This window comes from Gnatocerus cornutus, chromosome 7, assembly GCF_029298725.1.
Source record: "Gnatocerus cornutus isolate USDA-ARS CGAHR chromosome 7, icGnaCorn1.1, whole genome shotgun sequence".
NCBI classification, from domain to species: Eukaryota; Metazoa; Arthropoda; class Insecta; order Coleoptera; family Tenebrionidae; genus Gnatocerus; species Gnatocerus cornutus.
This window is the reverse complement of record NC_142239.1, coordinates 788,712-806,611: the sequence shown is the minus strand read 5'-3', so window position 1 is coordinate 806,611 and position 17,900 is coordinate 788,712. Positions and strand designations below refer to the sequence as shown.

At 34.1% G+C, this 17,900-nt stretch overlaps 1 protein-coding gene across 1 annotated transcript; it reads left to right on the top strand.

The window, feature by feature from the left end:
- The first annotated feature begins 2,277 nt into the window (after positions 1-2,277).
- LOC148170591 (uncharacterized) lies at positions 2,278-7,108 on the top strand. The gene is made up of 3 exons (XM_088041385.1): positions 2,278-2,568; positions 2,652-6,981; positions 7,026-7,108. Exons 1-3 carry the CDS (start codon positions 2,278-2,280, stop codon positions 7,106-7,108), a joined length of 4,704 nt encoding a protein of 1,567 aa, XP_087897511.1.
- The last annotated feature ends 10,792 nt before the right edge of the window (positions 7,109-17,900 follow it).

Genomic DNA, 17,900 nt, shown 5'->3' with positions numbered 1-17,900 from the left:
TGTATAAATAAAGTAATTTAGTGTAATGGTAGAAAATCAGTTAAAAATTTAAAAAAAAGTTATTTTTTTCTAATTACAACAATTATTCAACATAAAAAACAAGAAACAAAAAATTTTAACATAGAAAAATTAATGTAGAGACTATTTTTTTTTTCTCTTCTGAGGACTATTATCTTGTCTCTAGAGGCTCCAACAAAAATCTCCAAGCATTGCAGGATCCTATCTGCCTTGATAGTGCCTCTTCATAGCACCAATGTCTTGGTGGAAACGCTTTTTTTGTTATTCCCAAGAAATCGCGCTATAACGCTTTTTAATGAATTCCAGGCAGCTTGCTCTTGTTGGTTAAGTTTTTGGTCGAAAATTTAATCTTTAATCAGTTTCCTGATTTGCGGCCCAACAAAAATTCCTTCTCGAACTTTTGCGCCGATTTTAGAGAATGGAATCGACAATTGCTTTGACATTACAATAATTGATCACGGCTTACTAAGGAAAAAAATAATAATTGAAATAAAAATTTTAAAAATGAAAATAAAGCGAAATAAATTACTATTTGAAAATTTACAAAAAAAAATCAAATTTTTAAAATGTGACGTGTTGAAAATATTTTATATTTATATTCGTAATTAGAATGCAATAAATGAATTATACCGCCAGGGTTTATTAATTTTAGAAAAATCATGTCGCCTAGTGTAATTAAGGTCCAGTGTTCAGACTTTGTTTTAAACTCTCGTTCTGGCCCTGTAACATAAACTTATAATGTATCGTCTCACTTGTCTTACAGATAGATAATGTTTTCGTACTTACTCATGTTCAAATTCGTAGTCACAACACAATTAAAAACTTTCCGCTAAATGACAAAATGACAATATAACCTCACATACTGACAGAGTAAAAGTTGTATGCGAAAGAGTTGTTTAAACAAAGACAATAAATAAGAAAGAGTGTGGAAAGACATCCCCGACTGTTTCTATTTCCAGTCTTCCGAGGTTTCCTTCGGGACTCCCGAATGTGAGAAAGAAAGAAAGGAATTTCTTTTCTATTCTCTTACATAGTCCCAGTGCTGGTCCAGTATAAATTTCACTGACATTAGAATGACAGGTTTCAATAAATCTAACTCATATTGAACTTAGTGTGCAGAAACGGCTCAGCGTACTTTAGGAATTGACTAGAGGGTTGAAGACTACTGGTCGACGAGAGTTGAATGACAAGAGACACACCGGGAAGACAACTGACACAGTGAAAAGCCAAGTGGAGTGTGAAACGGCGTTTCTTTCGGTTTCCCTCGCTTGCTGGTTTCCTAGTTGGTGTTTGGTGTTGACAAATATCCTAAAACGGTTCAGGAGTACTCGGCGGCAGAATGCCTCGAAATGCGTCTTATTATTGAAGAGTGCGATCGAAATTCGACGTTAGCAGCAAGAACGTACCGAAGACGTTTTCCAGGTCGTGTTTATTATCCTGTCAACAAAACGATTCTTAGTGTTATTTGTCGGGCTGGATATCTTGATCAGTTATTAGCAGATCGGCGCGAAATTGGTGGAGCACCAAGACAGGCCAGGACTGTTGAAAATGAAGAAGCCGTTTTGGAAGCGGTTGAAGCGGTATCCGAACTGTGGCACGCCAGTTAAAAATCGGAAGATCTTCTGTACAAAAAATTCTCGCGACAGATTTTAACTCATTTACTCCCTGGGGATTATCCGGTCAGAGAAAGTTTTTTGTGAATGGCTTATCATCGAAAGCCGCTAGGCTTCTTCCTCTGCGGTCACTTCAAAAGTGTTATTTATGTGGTGCCGCTAAATACTGAAGCGGAGCTCAGACGCATTCAGGAAACTGTGGATGGCATCACGTATGACATGATTCAAAATGCATGTCAAAGTTTGGTCAAAAGAGCTCATCTGTGTGTCCAAAATAATGGTGGTTTGTTCAAGCATTTGATTTAACTATTACACCATGTGCCTTGTTCTGTTTCTTGTTGGAATAAAAGGGTTCTTTATAGAACCGCCATTGTGTGGTTTTCATCTGTCAAATTGACATTAGATGTCTGGTCATGTAGGCATTGAAAAACAAAAAGAAGTAGAGAAAATAAACAAGTTATTGACACAAGTTTGGTAAAATTGAATTCTTCAAAAACAGAAACATTTGGTCCATTCGAGCCGAGGATAAAAATCGATCCGACGCAACAGCACAGATAATCAGCAGTTATTATGCCGCCGAAAATATCATTTGATTTCAAGCAATCACTAGCCAAGCGAGATAATTTCATTGAACAATTAAAAGAACATGCCAGATTTGTGGAAAGCATTAACCCCGAAGCAGTCGACAAGACAACATTACGACAATTATCATTACGTTATAGTCAAATTCTACCTTTTGATTTTTTTTTTTGATTTTGAGATTGATGCACAATTAACTGAAATGGGCAATAATGAAGAAATGGCATTCCATGTAAACATAAAGACTCAATTTTCAAGTTTGTACTTCACAACAGTTGCACAAGCAGAAGAAATTATTGACAGCAAGAAGGAACCTATAACAGCACCAGAATCTGGACAGATTGTTCAACAAATCAATGTAAAGAACTTTTTGCCACGTAGCAAGATTCCAATTTTCTCTGGGAATTACGAAGAATGGGAAAGAAATTTCTATATCTGAAGTCATCATTAGAAGGAGAAGCAGCCAAACTAACAGAATCTCTTACTCCTTTAGCTGCAAACTACGACATAGCGATCAAATTGTTAAAACAGCGTTATGATAACAAGCAGTTTACTGTGAATTGTCATCTAAAGTCGTTATTCACTTTGACACCTGTCAGCAATGACGTAAAAGAATTAAGAAAGTTATTGAGTAATTGCAAGCAGCATTTAATGGCATTAGAAGCACTAAACTTGCCCGTGAAGCATTGGGATACATTGATCATCTTCATCATGAAACAAAAACTGGACATGGCTTCAATTAAAGATTGGGAAATTCAAAATCAGAACAAAAATCAAAACGTGTTTCCATCTTTAACAGATTTCTTTGACTTTTTGGAACAAAGATGTTTTGCATTGGAATTATTGAACAATTCATTACCAAGCAATTTTTCAAATAAACATGACAAGAAATCGTTCTCAAAGTTTCATCAACCCGTACATGTTCACGCAGCGACGGAACAATCCAATTCATGCGGTTTATGTCAAGAACTACATCATCTATATCATTGTAAGCAGTTTCTCAGTCAAGATCAAGAACAACGCAAGGCTACAGTTACAAAATTAGGCGTTTGTTTTAACTGTCTTAAGCCAGGTCATTCATTCAAGAATTGTAAGTCTTCAATGTGCAAGCAATGCTCCAAGAAGCACAACACATTGTTACACAAGACTAAAACCAACAAACATGTTGAAGAGGATTCCAAGAATAATAACATTGTTTTGAAAACTTCATTTCATCAAGGAACCACAGTTTTGTTAGCAACAGCGTTGGTTGAAGTATCAACACACGACAACAACTGGGTTAAAGCAAGAGTACTCATCGATAGTGGTTCTCAAATCAATTTCATCACAGAACATCTAGCAGCTAAATTACAGTTACCCACTCAAGCCACAAATGTAACAATAAAGGGAATTGATCACATGAGCAGCACCATCAAGAAAAGAACAAAAATTCACATTAAATCAAGATTGAACAATTTCAACTCGAAAATAGATTGCTTAATTTTGTCCCAGATTACTGACAACGTTCCACAAGTTAAAATCAATCCAGATTTATTCAACATACCAAAGAACATAGAACTAGCAGATCCCGATTTCTACAAACCTTATCCAGTGGACATACTAATTGGCGCAGAATTAGCATGGCACATACTTCTTGCGAATAAATACATCATCAGAACCTCTACAGTCTTACAAGAAACACATTATGGTTGGATCATTTCTGGGCCTGTTGAAACTCAAAACACATCAGCAGTTCATTCATTACATGCTTCCATGCAAACACTTAATGATCAAATCGAAGAATTTTGGATAACCGAAACTATTCCAGAAAACCCGCATTATTCGAAAGAACAACTACAATGTGAAGAACATTTCAAAAACACAACTACCAGAAATTCCAATGGCAGATTTGTCGTAGCACTACCACTCAAACAAAATGTTGAAACACTGGGTTGTACAAGCGCAGCAGCAGAGACAAGATTGATTTCTATGGAAAGAAAAATGAAGCATAACCAAGAATTTGCATCATTATACAAGGATTTCATCAAAGAATATGAAGAACTAGAGCACATGAGTCAAGTAACAGAAGATGTTAATCACAAGGTTTATTATTTACCTCATCATGCCGTTTTGAAAGAAAGTAGTACTACAACCAAGTTACGAGTAGTATTCGATGCATCTCACAAGAGCGACAATGGAACATCTTTGAATGATATTCTTATGGTTGGACCCACTATTCAACAACATTTATTTAATATTTTGCTTCGATTTCGACAACATCGTTATGTCATGACATCAGACATAGAAAAGATGTACAGACAAATTTTGATAAGACCAGAAGATCAAGATTTACAATGTATTTTATGGAGAAATCAAGAAGATAAGAACATCATTGAATATAAGCTGAAGACCGTTACATATGGAACAGCTTCTGCTCCATTCCAAGCCATCAGATGTTTAGTTCAACTAGCAGTTGAAAACAAGAATCTATACCCACAAGCAAGTTCAGTAATTCAAATTGACTTCTACGTCGATGACATGATTACTGGATGCAGTGACATAGAAGAATTGCAACAAATCAAGACTGAAGTTTCAACGATATTAGAGTCAGCGGGATTCCATTTAAGAAAATGGAATTCAAATGTTCATCAGATCATCGGAGAAGACAACAAAGGCGAATTTGAGTTAAGGTTTATCAAGGACTCAGCAACACGTACGTTGGGTGTCTTATGGAATCCAAAAAAAGACGTTTTTCAATACGACATTGACGTTTCTACAAAGAAGTGCAATACAAAAAGAGAAATCTTAGGTCAGATCGCTAAGATTTACGATCCATTAGGATTAGTCAGCCTAATAACTATCAAGTCCAAAATATTCTTACAAATGTTATGGCAGTTGCAAACCAATTGGGACGACGTGATTCCAGAAGATATTTTAAGACAATGGCAAGAGTTTAAAGGACAACTATCAGCATTAAGACAACTAAACGTAAATCGTCATTTATTAATTGATGAACCGACAGAAGTTGAAATCCACGGATTTAGCGATGCTTCAGAAGCCGCATATGGTGCAGTCATATACATACGTTCAAGAGACAAAGATGGAAATTACTATTCACAAATATGTTGTTCAAGAACAAGAGTTGCACCTTTGAAACGTTTATCATTGCCGAGACTGGAATTATCAGCAGCATTTCTTTTGTCCAAGTTATATGAAACAGTCAAGAAGTCGCTAACACTTCAATTTCATCAAGTCTATTTATGGTCAGACTCAACTATTGTCATTCACTGGATACAAACAGAACCTCATAAACTCAAGACATTCGTTGCAAATCGAGTCTCCGAGATACAACGACTTACTAATCAAGAATCCTGGCACCATATACAATCACGTGAAAATCCTGCAGACATTCTGACAAGAGGAAGATCTCCAGAAGAACCTTTGAATGATACGTTATGGTGGCAAGGACCCTCCTGGTTAATTCAACAAGATGCATTTCCAATCACAGAAATTAACATTGACAACATTACTGATTCGACATTGGAACATAAGACTACAGCTCAAGTATTGGTAAACAATATCACAGCTGATTTACCAATAACTGTTACATTTCGAAAGTTTTCAAAGCTTTATGTTTTGAAAGCAGCAATAGCATATTGCAAACGATTTTGCCATAACTTTCGTTATCCAGAAAACAAGATCAATGGACATTTGACGACAGATGAACTTAAACAAGCTTTGGAATGTATTATTTACGCTACACAACAAGAACATTTTCAAGACGAAATTCGACAACTGCAAAAAGATCAACAAGTGTCTAAGAAGAGCCCCATTTACAAACTAAATCCGTTCTTGGACAACAAAAATTGCATACGAGTTGGAGGTCGTCTGAAAAATTCAAACTTTCCGGAAGATCAACGCCATCCGTTAATCTTGCCAAAGGATAATCATATCGTCAATTTAATCATGGAAGAGACACATACACGTTTGTTACATTGTGGCACAGAGCATCTTCTAGCCGCAGTGAGACTTAACTTTTGGCCATTAGATGGAAGAAGAACAGCTAAACGAATTAGTTATAAATGCATCACTTGCTTTAGACATAAGCCATCTATTCCATCACATTTTATGGGTGATTTACCAAAGAGTCGGGTAATCATTCCAACCAGACCATTTGAAGTAACCGGAATCGATTACGCAGGACCCATAGAGATACGAAAAAGCAAAAGAAGAGGCAGAGTGCACATAAGCAAAGGCTATATTGCAATTTTCGTTTGTTTTAGTTCAAGGGCAATTCATATTGAACTTGTAACAGATTTAACCATCGAGGCATTTCTTTTTGCTTTTCATCGTTTCATAGCAAGACGAGGCAGTCCAAGAGAACTACATTCAGACAATGCTACTACATTTACAGGCACCAACAATTATCTTCGAGGTGTCTACAAATTTATAAAGAGCAACAAGCACACAATTTTCAAGAAATTGGTAAACTGGAAAATTGATTGGAAATTCATACCAGCACGTTCCCCACATCATGGAGGTCTTTGGGAATCAGCTGTTAAGTCAATGAAGAAGCACTTTTACAAAATCGTCAGGAACGAAAAATTGACTTTCGAAGAATATTCAACGATTTTAGCTGGTATTGAAAGTTGTCTCAATTCACGACCACTTACGCATATTAGCAACGATCCCAACGATTTAGTTCCTTTAACGCCATCACATTTTCTAATAGGCGACATTGCATCAGAACCATTTCACGTGGCATCAACTAAAACAAGATCACTACGTGATCGTTGGCAACATATTTGCATGCTCAAAATCACACTTTTGGCAAAGATGGTCACGAGACTATGTACATCAACTACAGACACGATCCAAGTGGAACGAGCAGAGCCATAATCTGCAAGTTGGTCAACTAGTTCTACTCATGGATGAGCAGATTTCACCACTTCAATGGTCTCTTGGACGCATCGACAAGTTATTTCCAAGAAACGACGGTGTTGTGCGTGTAGTGTCTGTGCGTACTGCTGATTCAATGTTCAAGCGTTCGATCAAGAAAGTTTGTCCGTTACCAATTGATTATAGTTAGATACTTTAGATAATATTCATTCATGTTCAATTAACAGTATTATTGTATTTTTGAAGGTAGCCCTTCAAGGTGGCCGGCATGGTCATGTAGGCATTGAAAAACAAAAAGAAGTAGAGAAAATAAACAAGTTATTGACACAAGTTTGGTAAAATTGAATTCATCAAAAACAGAAACAATGTCAGTTAGAAAAATGTAGTGGACCAAATCAATTTATCCTTTTTAGGATTTAATTATGAAACCTAGCAACATTAATATTATTTGTGCTTGAGCGTCTGGGATTGGTCATTTTCGTTAAGCAATTTCTCAATTTTAATGCACATCAGAACAAAACAAATTGCATTTTTGGCGTCCTGAATGCTGTCGGCATCCGCCCTTTTTCGGCTAGGCGTGAGTTCTGGGACGGCCTGTATATGCAGAAAGGTTTAATACCGTTTTCAACGCAATATTTTAGAATAAAGTAAGAATCATAAACTTTTCCATAATGTGCAATAGCTGTGTATCCTTTATGATCTCTAGAAATTAACCATTTACAGAAATCTTTGTTAGTCTTAAAAGAATCAACATAACCGTAAAAATCGTCAGCTATAACTAAATTAGGTTCGTGGTAAGAACATTTAGTTGTATTAAATAAACATCCGCGATTAAGACATTGATAACCGTTTTCGTCCTTTCTTGGTATTTTAACACAATTTTCACATTCTTTACATTGATAAATGTGATATTTTACTCTTTTGTTTGTTTTATCAGGAAAAGTTACTGTACAACCTTTTCTATCACAATTTTTACAAACTTTTACTTTGTATTCTTCACCACCGTCTATTATTTTTGTTTGACAGATTACACCCTTTTGCCGCTTTCATTGCATATAACATTTATGTTTACGTATTTCAACCTCTTTATAACAATTTCTACATTTTTCCCAGCCACATTTGTGTTTTTTACTACCCTCTTCTATCATTTGGTTACCTTTTTTTATCATTTTATTACCTCTTTCAATAATTTTATTACATTTTTGGATCAATTTCGGTTTTGTACAAATTAATCTATATCCTTCTTCAATCATTTTTTTACCTTTGTTAACCATTTTATCACCTCTTTTGAGTATTTTATTACACTTTAAGCAATTATGAAATCTTTCACAAACTTCAGAATGATTTTCTAAACATTCTTGATTGAAACAGTATCTATTGCATTTTTCGCAATATATTCTTTTAGCAGAATTCTCTTTGGTCATGAGGGCTTCGCCCGAATTCAGCAAAGGCTCACGATGAATCAAAGATTCAGAGTCTTCTTTGTGATTAGATTTAAAACACATTATGCATATTTTATCCCTTGTTTTGCATTTATGTTTATCTTTGTTTTGATATGGTTTATCACATTTTTTACAATAATAAGATTGACCATAGAAAGCTGTCATTCTACCAATTGTATCAAAATGATTTCCATTTTTATATAAATGATGAACGACTTCTATTTGAATATTTAATACTTTTTCTATATTTGCAATATCATCTAATGTAAAATAATTTTTATTATAGTCACCAAGCTGATTACATAACTCTTGAGCTAAAGTTGATTGTAAATTTCTCCCCAGTTTTATATATTTTAGTTCATTATCATTATATTCTTTGCCTAGTATAATGTTTGTATGATAAGTTAATCCAACAATAACAGCTCTTGGACAACAAAATCCATCTTTATTTTTAATTTGTGTTATACTTTTCTTTGTTTGTGGGTCTTCTGTTATATTTAATAATCTTTTAGCGTTAGTAGCACCTCTAGGAGTATTAACAACTTCTACATGAAATGTACAACCGAATAAAGTAACCGAAAAGGTATAAGGCTATATAGCAGCAGTAAAATTATCCCATTGTGTAAAAGTTAACTTGTCTAGAATAGAAAACATCCCAGGGTTGTAAACCATCTGGTTGTATACTTTTCCAAGTTGAGACTCGTTATTATGGCCCTGCAGTAACAATTACCGCAAACATTAATAAAAATTAATAATAAAAATTATTCCATTACACCAAAAAATTGGGTAACAAAAGTAGTTAAGTTTTATTGCGTAAAGACTGAAACTTCGTAATATCAAGCAATATCCTAATAATTTGTTATTCTACACACTTTTTTGATTCATATTTCTTTTTTTCGCCGAAACTTGACAGGACCTTTTCTTGTGTTTAAAAATTACAATACCAAGACTACGAAATCACTAAAATGAGCTTCAGCGATTCTACAAACATTTCTGCTTGATTTCATAATTCAATGTGTCCTATATGTATAAGCTGCACTTATTTTCTAAATCAATCGTAACACCTTCTTCAACTGAACAGTTGACAACATTGACTGCGTCTAACCAGTCTAACTTGGAATCGTGTGAGTCTAAAATACACAGTGTCCCAGAACTTATGCCTAGCCGAAAACCGTTCATATCGGGAAAAGCTGTGAATGTGTAAATTGCTGAAAAAAAAAGTTCCAATTCGAACAGAAACTGAGAAAAGACATGACAAAGTTGAACTAACGCAATTTTGAGGTATAACCGGAAATAAACAACAAAATGATAAAACTAAAACATGGACACTAAAACTGAGGTGAATGGTGTCCAGGCAGCCGCCCCTGGAGCGGCTTCTACTCCCCGCCAACAGAGCATAACTCAAAATAACGCACTAACTGCTACGCTTTTGCTAAAAATCCCTTAAAGAAAATGTGTACCGTTACAACATGTATAAGTGTATGTATTACATACATACATATGAATATTTTGTTACATAATTTAAATAAAAATCAATAATTTGAAATAATTCTGAATTTTGTCAATAAAGGGCAACTAGATGATATACTTTTCCAAGTTGAGACTCGTTATTATGGCCCTGCAATAACAATTACCGCAAACATTAGCAGTGGTTTCGAGGTTGTAAAGAACCCTGTCATAAATTAGTTCTTAGGTAGTCCGAGAGGTCTCAAGCCAGGACCGGGCCGCAATTTTTTTTTTGGTTTTCTCCTTTCATTTTAAAATTTAGTAAATAAAATAAATCCCTGATTAGTATAATTTGTATATTAAAACAAAAAAAACAAACAATTGAAACAATTAATCGGAATCATAATCACTTATAGAGTCATCGCTATCTTCTTCTAAATTAATTACAAAAGGTCTAAAATTTGGCGACACAAAAGTATTCTCTACATCGACAACATGCCTGATACAATTTTTCCAAGATTCCGAGGTTATATCTGCAGCTTATTGGCGGATTAAATCTACAACTTTTGAGCTTAGCGTCGGGAAAGTATTTTTTCTTCTAATTGATCTTTTTTATGTGCTCCAAATCAACTCGTTTGGGTTGAGAACACAGTAGTATGGCGGAAGACGAAGAACGATGTGGCCCTGTTCTTTTGCATATTCATCTATCAAGGAGTCTTGAAAAAGACTGTTTTAGTAAAATCACAACCAGAAAGTCAAACAAACAAACAGAACGCAACCGAACACCAAAAAAAAGCTCCTTACTGCACTGAGTACGAACGAGAAATAAACTTCTACGTGAAAATAGAAAGTTTGCTCAAGACTACCTGATTATCCCTTAAAACCTGCTCTTATTAGGATTTACCCACGGGTTGAGGGTATTATGGAATTATCTCTAAATTTTCCAACAAGACAAGAGGAGAAAGTTTTTCTAAGACTATTTGAATAGAGTTCAAGCAAACTTTTGTACTTGGCAGACCTCATTAAATTATAATTTGTACAAAATCTTTTTTTCCAAATTTTTCACCAAATGTTGCCCTTGTGCTTGGCTACAGAAATTGAGATAAACTAACTGTTGTGATAGTACAGTTTCAGATACAGAAAATTGTTGGATCAAATCTTGGTGTTGACAAAAATTTTTTTATCAAAAATACAATTCACATATTTCCAAACACCAAATTTCGTCAAAAAATGTTGACGCGTGTTTTGATAGCAATCCTATTATTACCAGAGCGATGATTAAACAGTTTAATCTAATTTAAAACTAATTTTATCCTTATCCAATGTACAGCATCATTACGCTAATTAGCAAACTTTTGTCAAATTATCATTAGACTCATCAACAGCATTTAAATCATGACAAAAAAAGTTTTGATCGTATTTGATCGAAGAGTTGGCACCAAAAGCACTGTTGGGTCCGGTGCGGTCCTGGTCGAACCCTAGTGATGAGTTGCAACCACAATTTATGGTCTGCATTGTAGAGCCATTTAACTTTTACACAAAGACGTACCCTCATAAAAACGAGTCTCAACTTGGAAAAGTACACTAGGGTTCGACCAGGACCGCACCGGACCCAACAGTGCTTTTGGTGCCAACTCTTCGATCAAATACGATCAAAACTTTTTTTGTCATGATTTAAATGCTGTTGATGTGTCTAATGATAATTTGACAAAAGTTTGCTAATTAGCGTAATGATGCTGTACATTGGATAAGGATAAAATTAGTTTTAAATTAGATTAAACTGTTTAATCATCGCTCTGGTAATAATAGGATTGCTATCAAAACACGCGTCAACATTTTTTGACGAAATTTGGTGTTTGGAAATATGTGAATTGTATTTTTGATAAAAAAATTTTTGTCAACACCAAGATTTGATCCAACAATTTTCTGTATCTGAAACTGTACTATCACAACAGTTAGTTTATCTCAATTTCTGTAGCCAAGCACAAGGGCAACATTTGGTGAAAAATTTGGAAAAAAAGATTTTGTACAAATTATAATTTAATGAGGTCTGCCAGGTACAAAAGTTTGCTTGAACTCTATTCAAATAGTCTTAGAAAAACTTTCTCCTCTTGTCTTGTTGGAAAATTTAGAGATAATTCCATAATACCCTCAACCCGTGGGTAAATCCTAATAAGGGCAGGTTTTAAGGGATAATCAGGTAGTCTTGAGCAAACTTTCTATTTTCACGTAGAAGTTTATTTCTCGTTCGTACTCAGTGCAGTAAGGAGCTTTTTTTTGGTGTTCGGTTGCGTTCTGTTTGTTTGTTTGACTTTCTGGTTGTGATTTTACTAAAACAGTCTTTTTCAAGACTCCTTGATAGATGAATATGCAAAAGAACAGGGCCACATCGTTCTTCGTCTTCCGCCATACTACTGTGTTCTCAACCCAAACGAGTTGATTTGGAGCACATAAAAAAGATCAATTAGAAGAAAAAATACTTTCCCGACGCTAAGCTCAAAAGTTGTAGATTTAATCCGCCAATAAGCTGCAGATATAACCTCGGAATCTTGGAAAAATTGTATCAGGCATGTTGTCGATGTAGAGAATACTTTTGTGTCGCCAAATTTTAGACCTTTTGTAATTAATTTAGAAGAAGATAGCGATGACTCTATAAGTGATTATGATTCCGATTAATTGTTTCAATTGTTTGTTTTTTTTGTTTTAATATACAAATTATACTAATCAGGGATTTATTTTATTTACTAAATTTTAAAATGAAAGGAGAAAACCAAAAAAAAAATTGCGGCCCGGTCCTGGCTTGAGACCTCTCGGACTACCTAAGAACTAATTTATGACAGGGTTCTTTACAACCTCGAAACCACTGCTAATGTTTGCGGTAATTGTTATTGCAGGGCCATAATAACGAGTCTCAACTTGGAAAAGTATATCATCTAGTTGCCCTTTATTGACAAAATTCAGAATTATTTCAAATTATTGATTTTTATTTAAATTATGTAACAAAATATTCATATGTATGTATGTAATACATACACTTATACATGTTGTAACGGTACACATTTTCTTTAAGGGATTTTTAGCAAAAGCGTAGCAGTTAGTGCGTTATTTTGAGTTATGCTCTGTTGGCGGGGAGTAGAAGCCGCTCCAGGGGCGGCTGCCTGGACACCATTCACCTCAGTTTTAGTGTCCATGTTTTAGTTTTATCATTTTGTTGTTTATTTCCGGTTATACCTCAAAATTGCGTTAGTTCAACTTTGTCATGTCTTTTCTCAGTTTCTGTTCGAATTGGAACTTTTTTTTTCAGCAATTTACACATTCACAGCTTTTCCCGATATGAACGGTTTTCGGCTAGGCATAAGTTCTGGGACACTGTGTATTTTAGACTCACACGATTCCAAGTTAGACTGGTTCAGTTGAAGAAGGTGTTACGATTGATTTAGAAAATAAGTGCAGCTTATACATATAGGACACATTGAATTATGAAATCAAGCAGAAATGTTTGTAGAATCGCTGAAGCTCATTTTAGTGATTTCGTAGTCTTGGTATTGTAATTTTTAAACACAAGAAAAGGTCCTGTCAAGTTTCGGCGAAAAAAAGAAATATGAATCAAAAAAGTGTGTAGAATAACAAATTATTAGGATATTGCTTGATATTACGAAGTTTCAGTCTTTACGCAATAAAACTTAACTACTTTTGTTACCCAATTTTTTGGTGTAATGGAATAATTTTTACGTCAGAATCGTTTTTTATTTCACAACTAGTGATTAAGAAAATTGTCAGGTTTCTTTGTAAATTCTGCTCTGGTGCAAACTTCATAAATCATAATCATTTCTAGTTAATCAATATAAAATTATTCTAAAATTACATCCATAGTACATACTACTGTTAGAAGAATAAAAAGAATATTGTTCAGTCTATGACGCTTAGAACAGGATATCAATGTAACATTATTTTTCATCGACCATTGATTCACCTTTTCAATCATCCAATAATGGAAGTTACTAAGACTTAAGACAAATGTTTGGATATTAGCTGTTTTCTTCAAAAACTCGTCTGGGAGTGTTCGAATTGGATTCGATCTGAAATCCACCGTTGTGAAATTAAACCCTTCGAAAATTCCTACAGGAAATTTCTTTATACGGTTGTTATCAAATCGTATTTCTATTAACTTCCCTTCTAATCCACCAAACAAGTCTTTATCTAAATACTCAATTTCATTGTAACTAAAATAAAGAATAATCATGGCGGCACAGTTGGTAAATTTGACTCTCCTTCGACTCTCCTTCGAGACGAGTAATTTTATTCCGGTGAAACTCCAAAGAACCTAAACTTGGTAACTGTGTAAAACCAGCAAAGTTAAATTTTGTCAACAGGTTGTTATTTAGGTTCAATATTGCCAAATTTTCTATTTTTGTAAAAGCGTTGTTTTCAATACTTTCAATCTGGTTCCCTCCAAGGAACAAAAATGAAACATAAATCTCAGTGAACGTGTTCATTTTGATTGTTTTTATTTTTCCCTTACTTAGTTGTAAACTTGTAAAGGTAACATTTTCTAGAAATCTTGATTCAATTTCAACAAGATTGTTACCAGTTAAAGTTTTGCAGATAGAAATTGGTTTTTATGGCACCGAAATAAAAATTATCTAGTCATTACCACAGCCCTCCGAGAGCTGACCGTACCCACAATAAATCATATTGTTCCGATATTCCACAGGGCCGGGATTGTTTACACGCTGAGAGTACTACCTGCGAGCTATGTTGTAATAGTAAGGGTTGGTGCCATCATTCAACAGATAAAAGTGAAACGGCAAAAATTTGTCACAATAAATTCTGCTACAGATTAATGACGACAATATTTAATATTTCTAAATGCATTATCAGATCATTAAGAACCAATAATAAATATAAGTAGGTAGTCTAAAGTAGCTACATATCAAAGATCAGACTGTATGAATGATTCAAGATTACAAAAAGTTACTTATTTTTTCAAAGTAGATGAATTTTAAAATTTTGCGATAATATTACGCTTCATTACACAATACGGACCTGGGCAAGACCAGCAGCATATTATTTATGACAGGGTAATATTTGCGGTATTGCTCCATTGTTGGCATACTTAACTGCGGCACAATGGGACCCTACCATAAAAACCAATTTCTATCTGCAAAACTTTTTTTTTTTATACGAAGGTCTAACAACGTTCCAGAAACATTGAACATCCGATTACACAGCTTTGTATTATTTTGCAAGTCTACATCAACAATTCCTGAAAGTGGAACTTGAATGAAAGAATTTGGAGTTGTCAACTGTTCATCAAATGAGAATTTAATCTCGTACTTTATTGTGGAAACATCGTAGTCGCGGCAATGTAAACTTAGATCATCCAAAGTAGTATCATGATTTTGTAGAAACTGAGGCGATACTGGAAAATTTCAATTGAACTTGTGGTGTTGCAATCAACTTACCATACTTACCATCAGTTTGATTGCTATTCCAATGGCGCAAATTGGAATAGCAATCAAACTGATGGTAAGTACCTAAGTAACACTTATTTCTTAGCAAAACTTTGCACCATTTTCATAAAGTCAAGAATAATGGGAATAATTTTAAAACATTTATTGCACTTACGTGAAAGTTTATTGTGCATTAAAATTCAAGTTTTTCACTTAAATGTAATTAATTGATTGCCCAAGACTAAGCAAGAACTCATGACCCATAGAGCATAGGAAGGCAACGAGAGTTTAATGTTCACCTGACCAATTAATGATAATATGTGTCCATAGTTTAAATTTTATTCAGCTTTTGGATTAGCTATCGTTTTTTTGTCTTAACTCGATTATTTTTTGAGCTAGAAAACTTTTGTTTTGAAATTTTGATTCAGAATGGTTGCCTTCATAAGGCTTTTTTTGGGTCACGCTGTATAATAGAAGTATAGGAACCCTTATAGACACCCCCAAAATAGATGAAAAATTTGCAAATTTGCTTTTGTTTATAGTTGATCACATTCCAGAATCTAACGCAAAACATTGTTTTTAGTCATCGTTAATTTGGCGTCACGACGCTTAAGAAGTGTAATGTTTAGTGATCTTCGAGTTTTTGTGAAATCACTTGCCAATTCAAATTATTTTCAACATTAATAATAAAAATATCACAGTTTTTGTTTTGAATATAATGCAAATTGTGTTTAAAATTTGAAAAAAAAGTTGCTTTATCAAGTTAATTTTCAAAATAATGACGGGGCAATTGCAAAGTACGTTTACACTAAATTTTCATTCATTCGTATGAGGGTAATTTCAGGCATTTCGTTTTTGGACGTTATTGTGAATAAATCATTATTTTTTTATACAGGTGTCGCAGTACTCGTGACCCAGGCAACAAGTCTGAGCCAAAATTTTGCAACCAAAATTTTTAGCTCAAAAAATAATCGAGTTATGACGAAAAAAAGGTAACCAATCTCAAAGCTGAACAGAATTTAAGCATCAGTGGCTATGGAAACGATGTTGGAACGCACCCCAGTTCCAGCTCCACCTGTGAAACTTTAAGCAAAAAATTTGAAATTAAAATTTTTTATTTCCAATTTTGTTTCAATTAATTTCAGGAGGAAAAATTTAGTTTCCCCTGTTATTTCCCTGCAAACCGCCAAACACTTTGTATTCAATAAGTGAGCAAACATACAGCATATTGGATACAACTTAATATTTATATTTCGATTAATTGTTCCTATTATTTATTAATGCTAATGACTCAATTTTCCTACTGATAAATCGAATCACTATAAATAAACTGTCCCAAGGTGACCAAAAGACTCAAAATAGAAGTTGTTTGATTGGTAACCAGTTTATTTAATTCGGAAATTTTACAATAATGGAAAAACAAACTCACAGTATCCCTGACATTACCTACACCTGACAATATAATGACTACAATAATAATAGTTTTTTTTATTCATTATCTTATTTACGATAATGGCTAGTCTACAAAATCTTTTAGCTACAGTTTATGGAAAGTTTTCCAAGATGAGACATACCAGAGTAAAAGCTTCACCACCAATTCGAGAATATTCAAAAAAAGGTATTGATAAAAAACTAATTTGATTGATAATCTGAATTTGTTTTACAATTAGCTGACAATCTCTGGCTTCTTCGCCTAATCTACATGGACTTTATAAGTTATTTACCCATGAAGATAATAAGCCTAAACTTGTTCTGCATATTAACTGCTTTTCAACTGTTCTTAATATACTTGTTCCTGCAAAAGTTCGATCGTCTGTTCTTTATAAAGTATTTTCCATCTTTTGGAGTGACATGTTTTGTACGTACCAACTGATAGAATTCCGATTAATTCTGGTTTACAGACAATGGCGACTCTGTATTCCAATCGCCATCTTGAGCAACATTTTCGAGAAGGTGTTGAATGTGCAAACTTCTGGAATCTCAAGCTAGCTAGTATTTCAACCCAAAGACGGATAAAAAACGACAAATTTTATCTGTACACTGTGGCTATTCTTAATCTGGTTATAACTGCTGTAGGTGGAATCACCTATGCAATACCTCTTCCTGACGATATCGATAGTCTTTTTCCTGTCTTTGTTTTCGAGGAATATTTTCCGGCATGGAAAAACTTCTTGAACTGGAGTTTAAGGGCCTGTGTTTTTCCTGCGAGTTTTTTAATGACAACAGCTTTTTTTATGACTATTTATATATTGAGTATTGTTCGTTACGATTTTTATTTATTGATTGATTTTTTGAGAAAAATTGACGATGGACTTGATGGTGAGAAAAATATGGTTTATGAGGAAGAGTATCAAAAAGAAATTCGACGAAAACTAAAAATTTGCGGTGAGCGACACTTTTATCTATCATGGTGAGTGTCAGTTTTCTTCCATTTTCGTCTCAATCATAGTTTTTAGGAAAATAAGGGATGT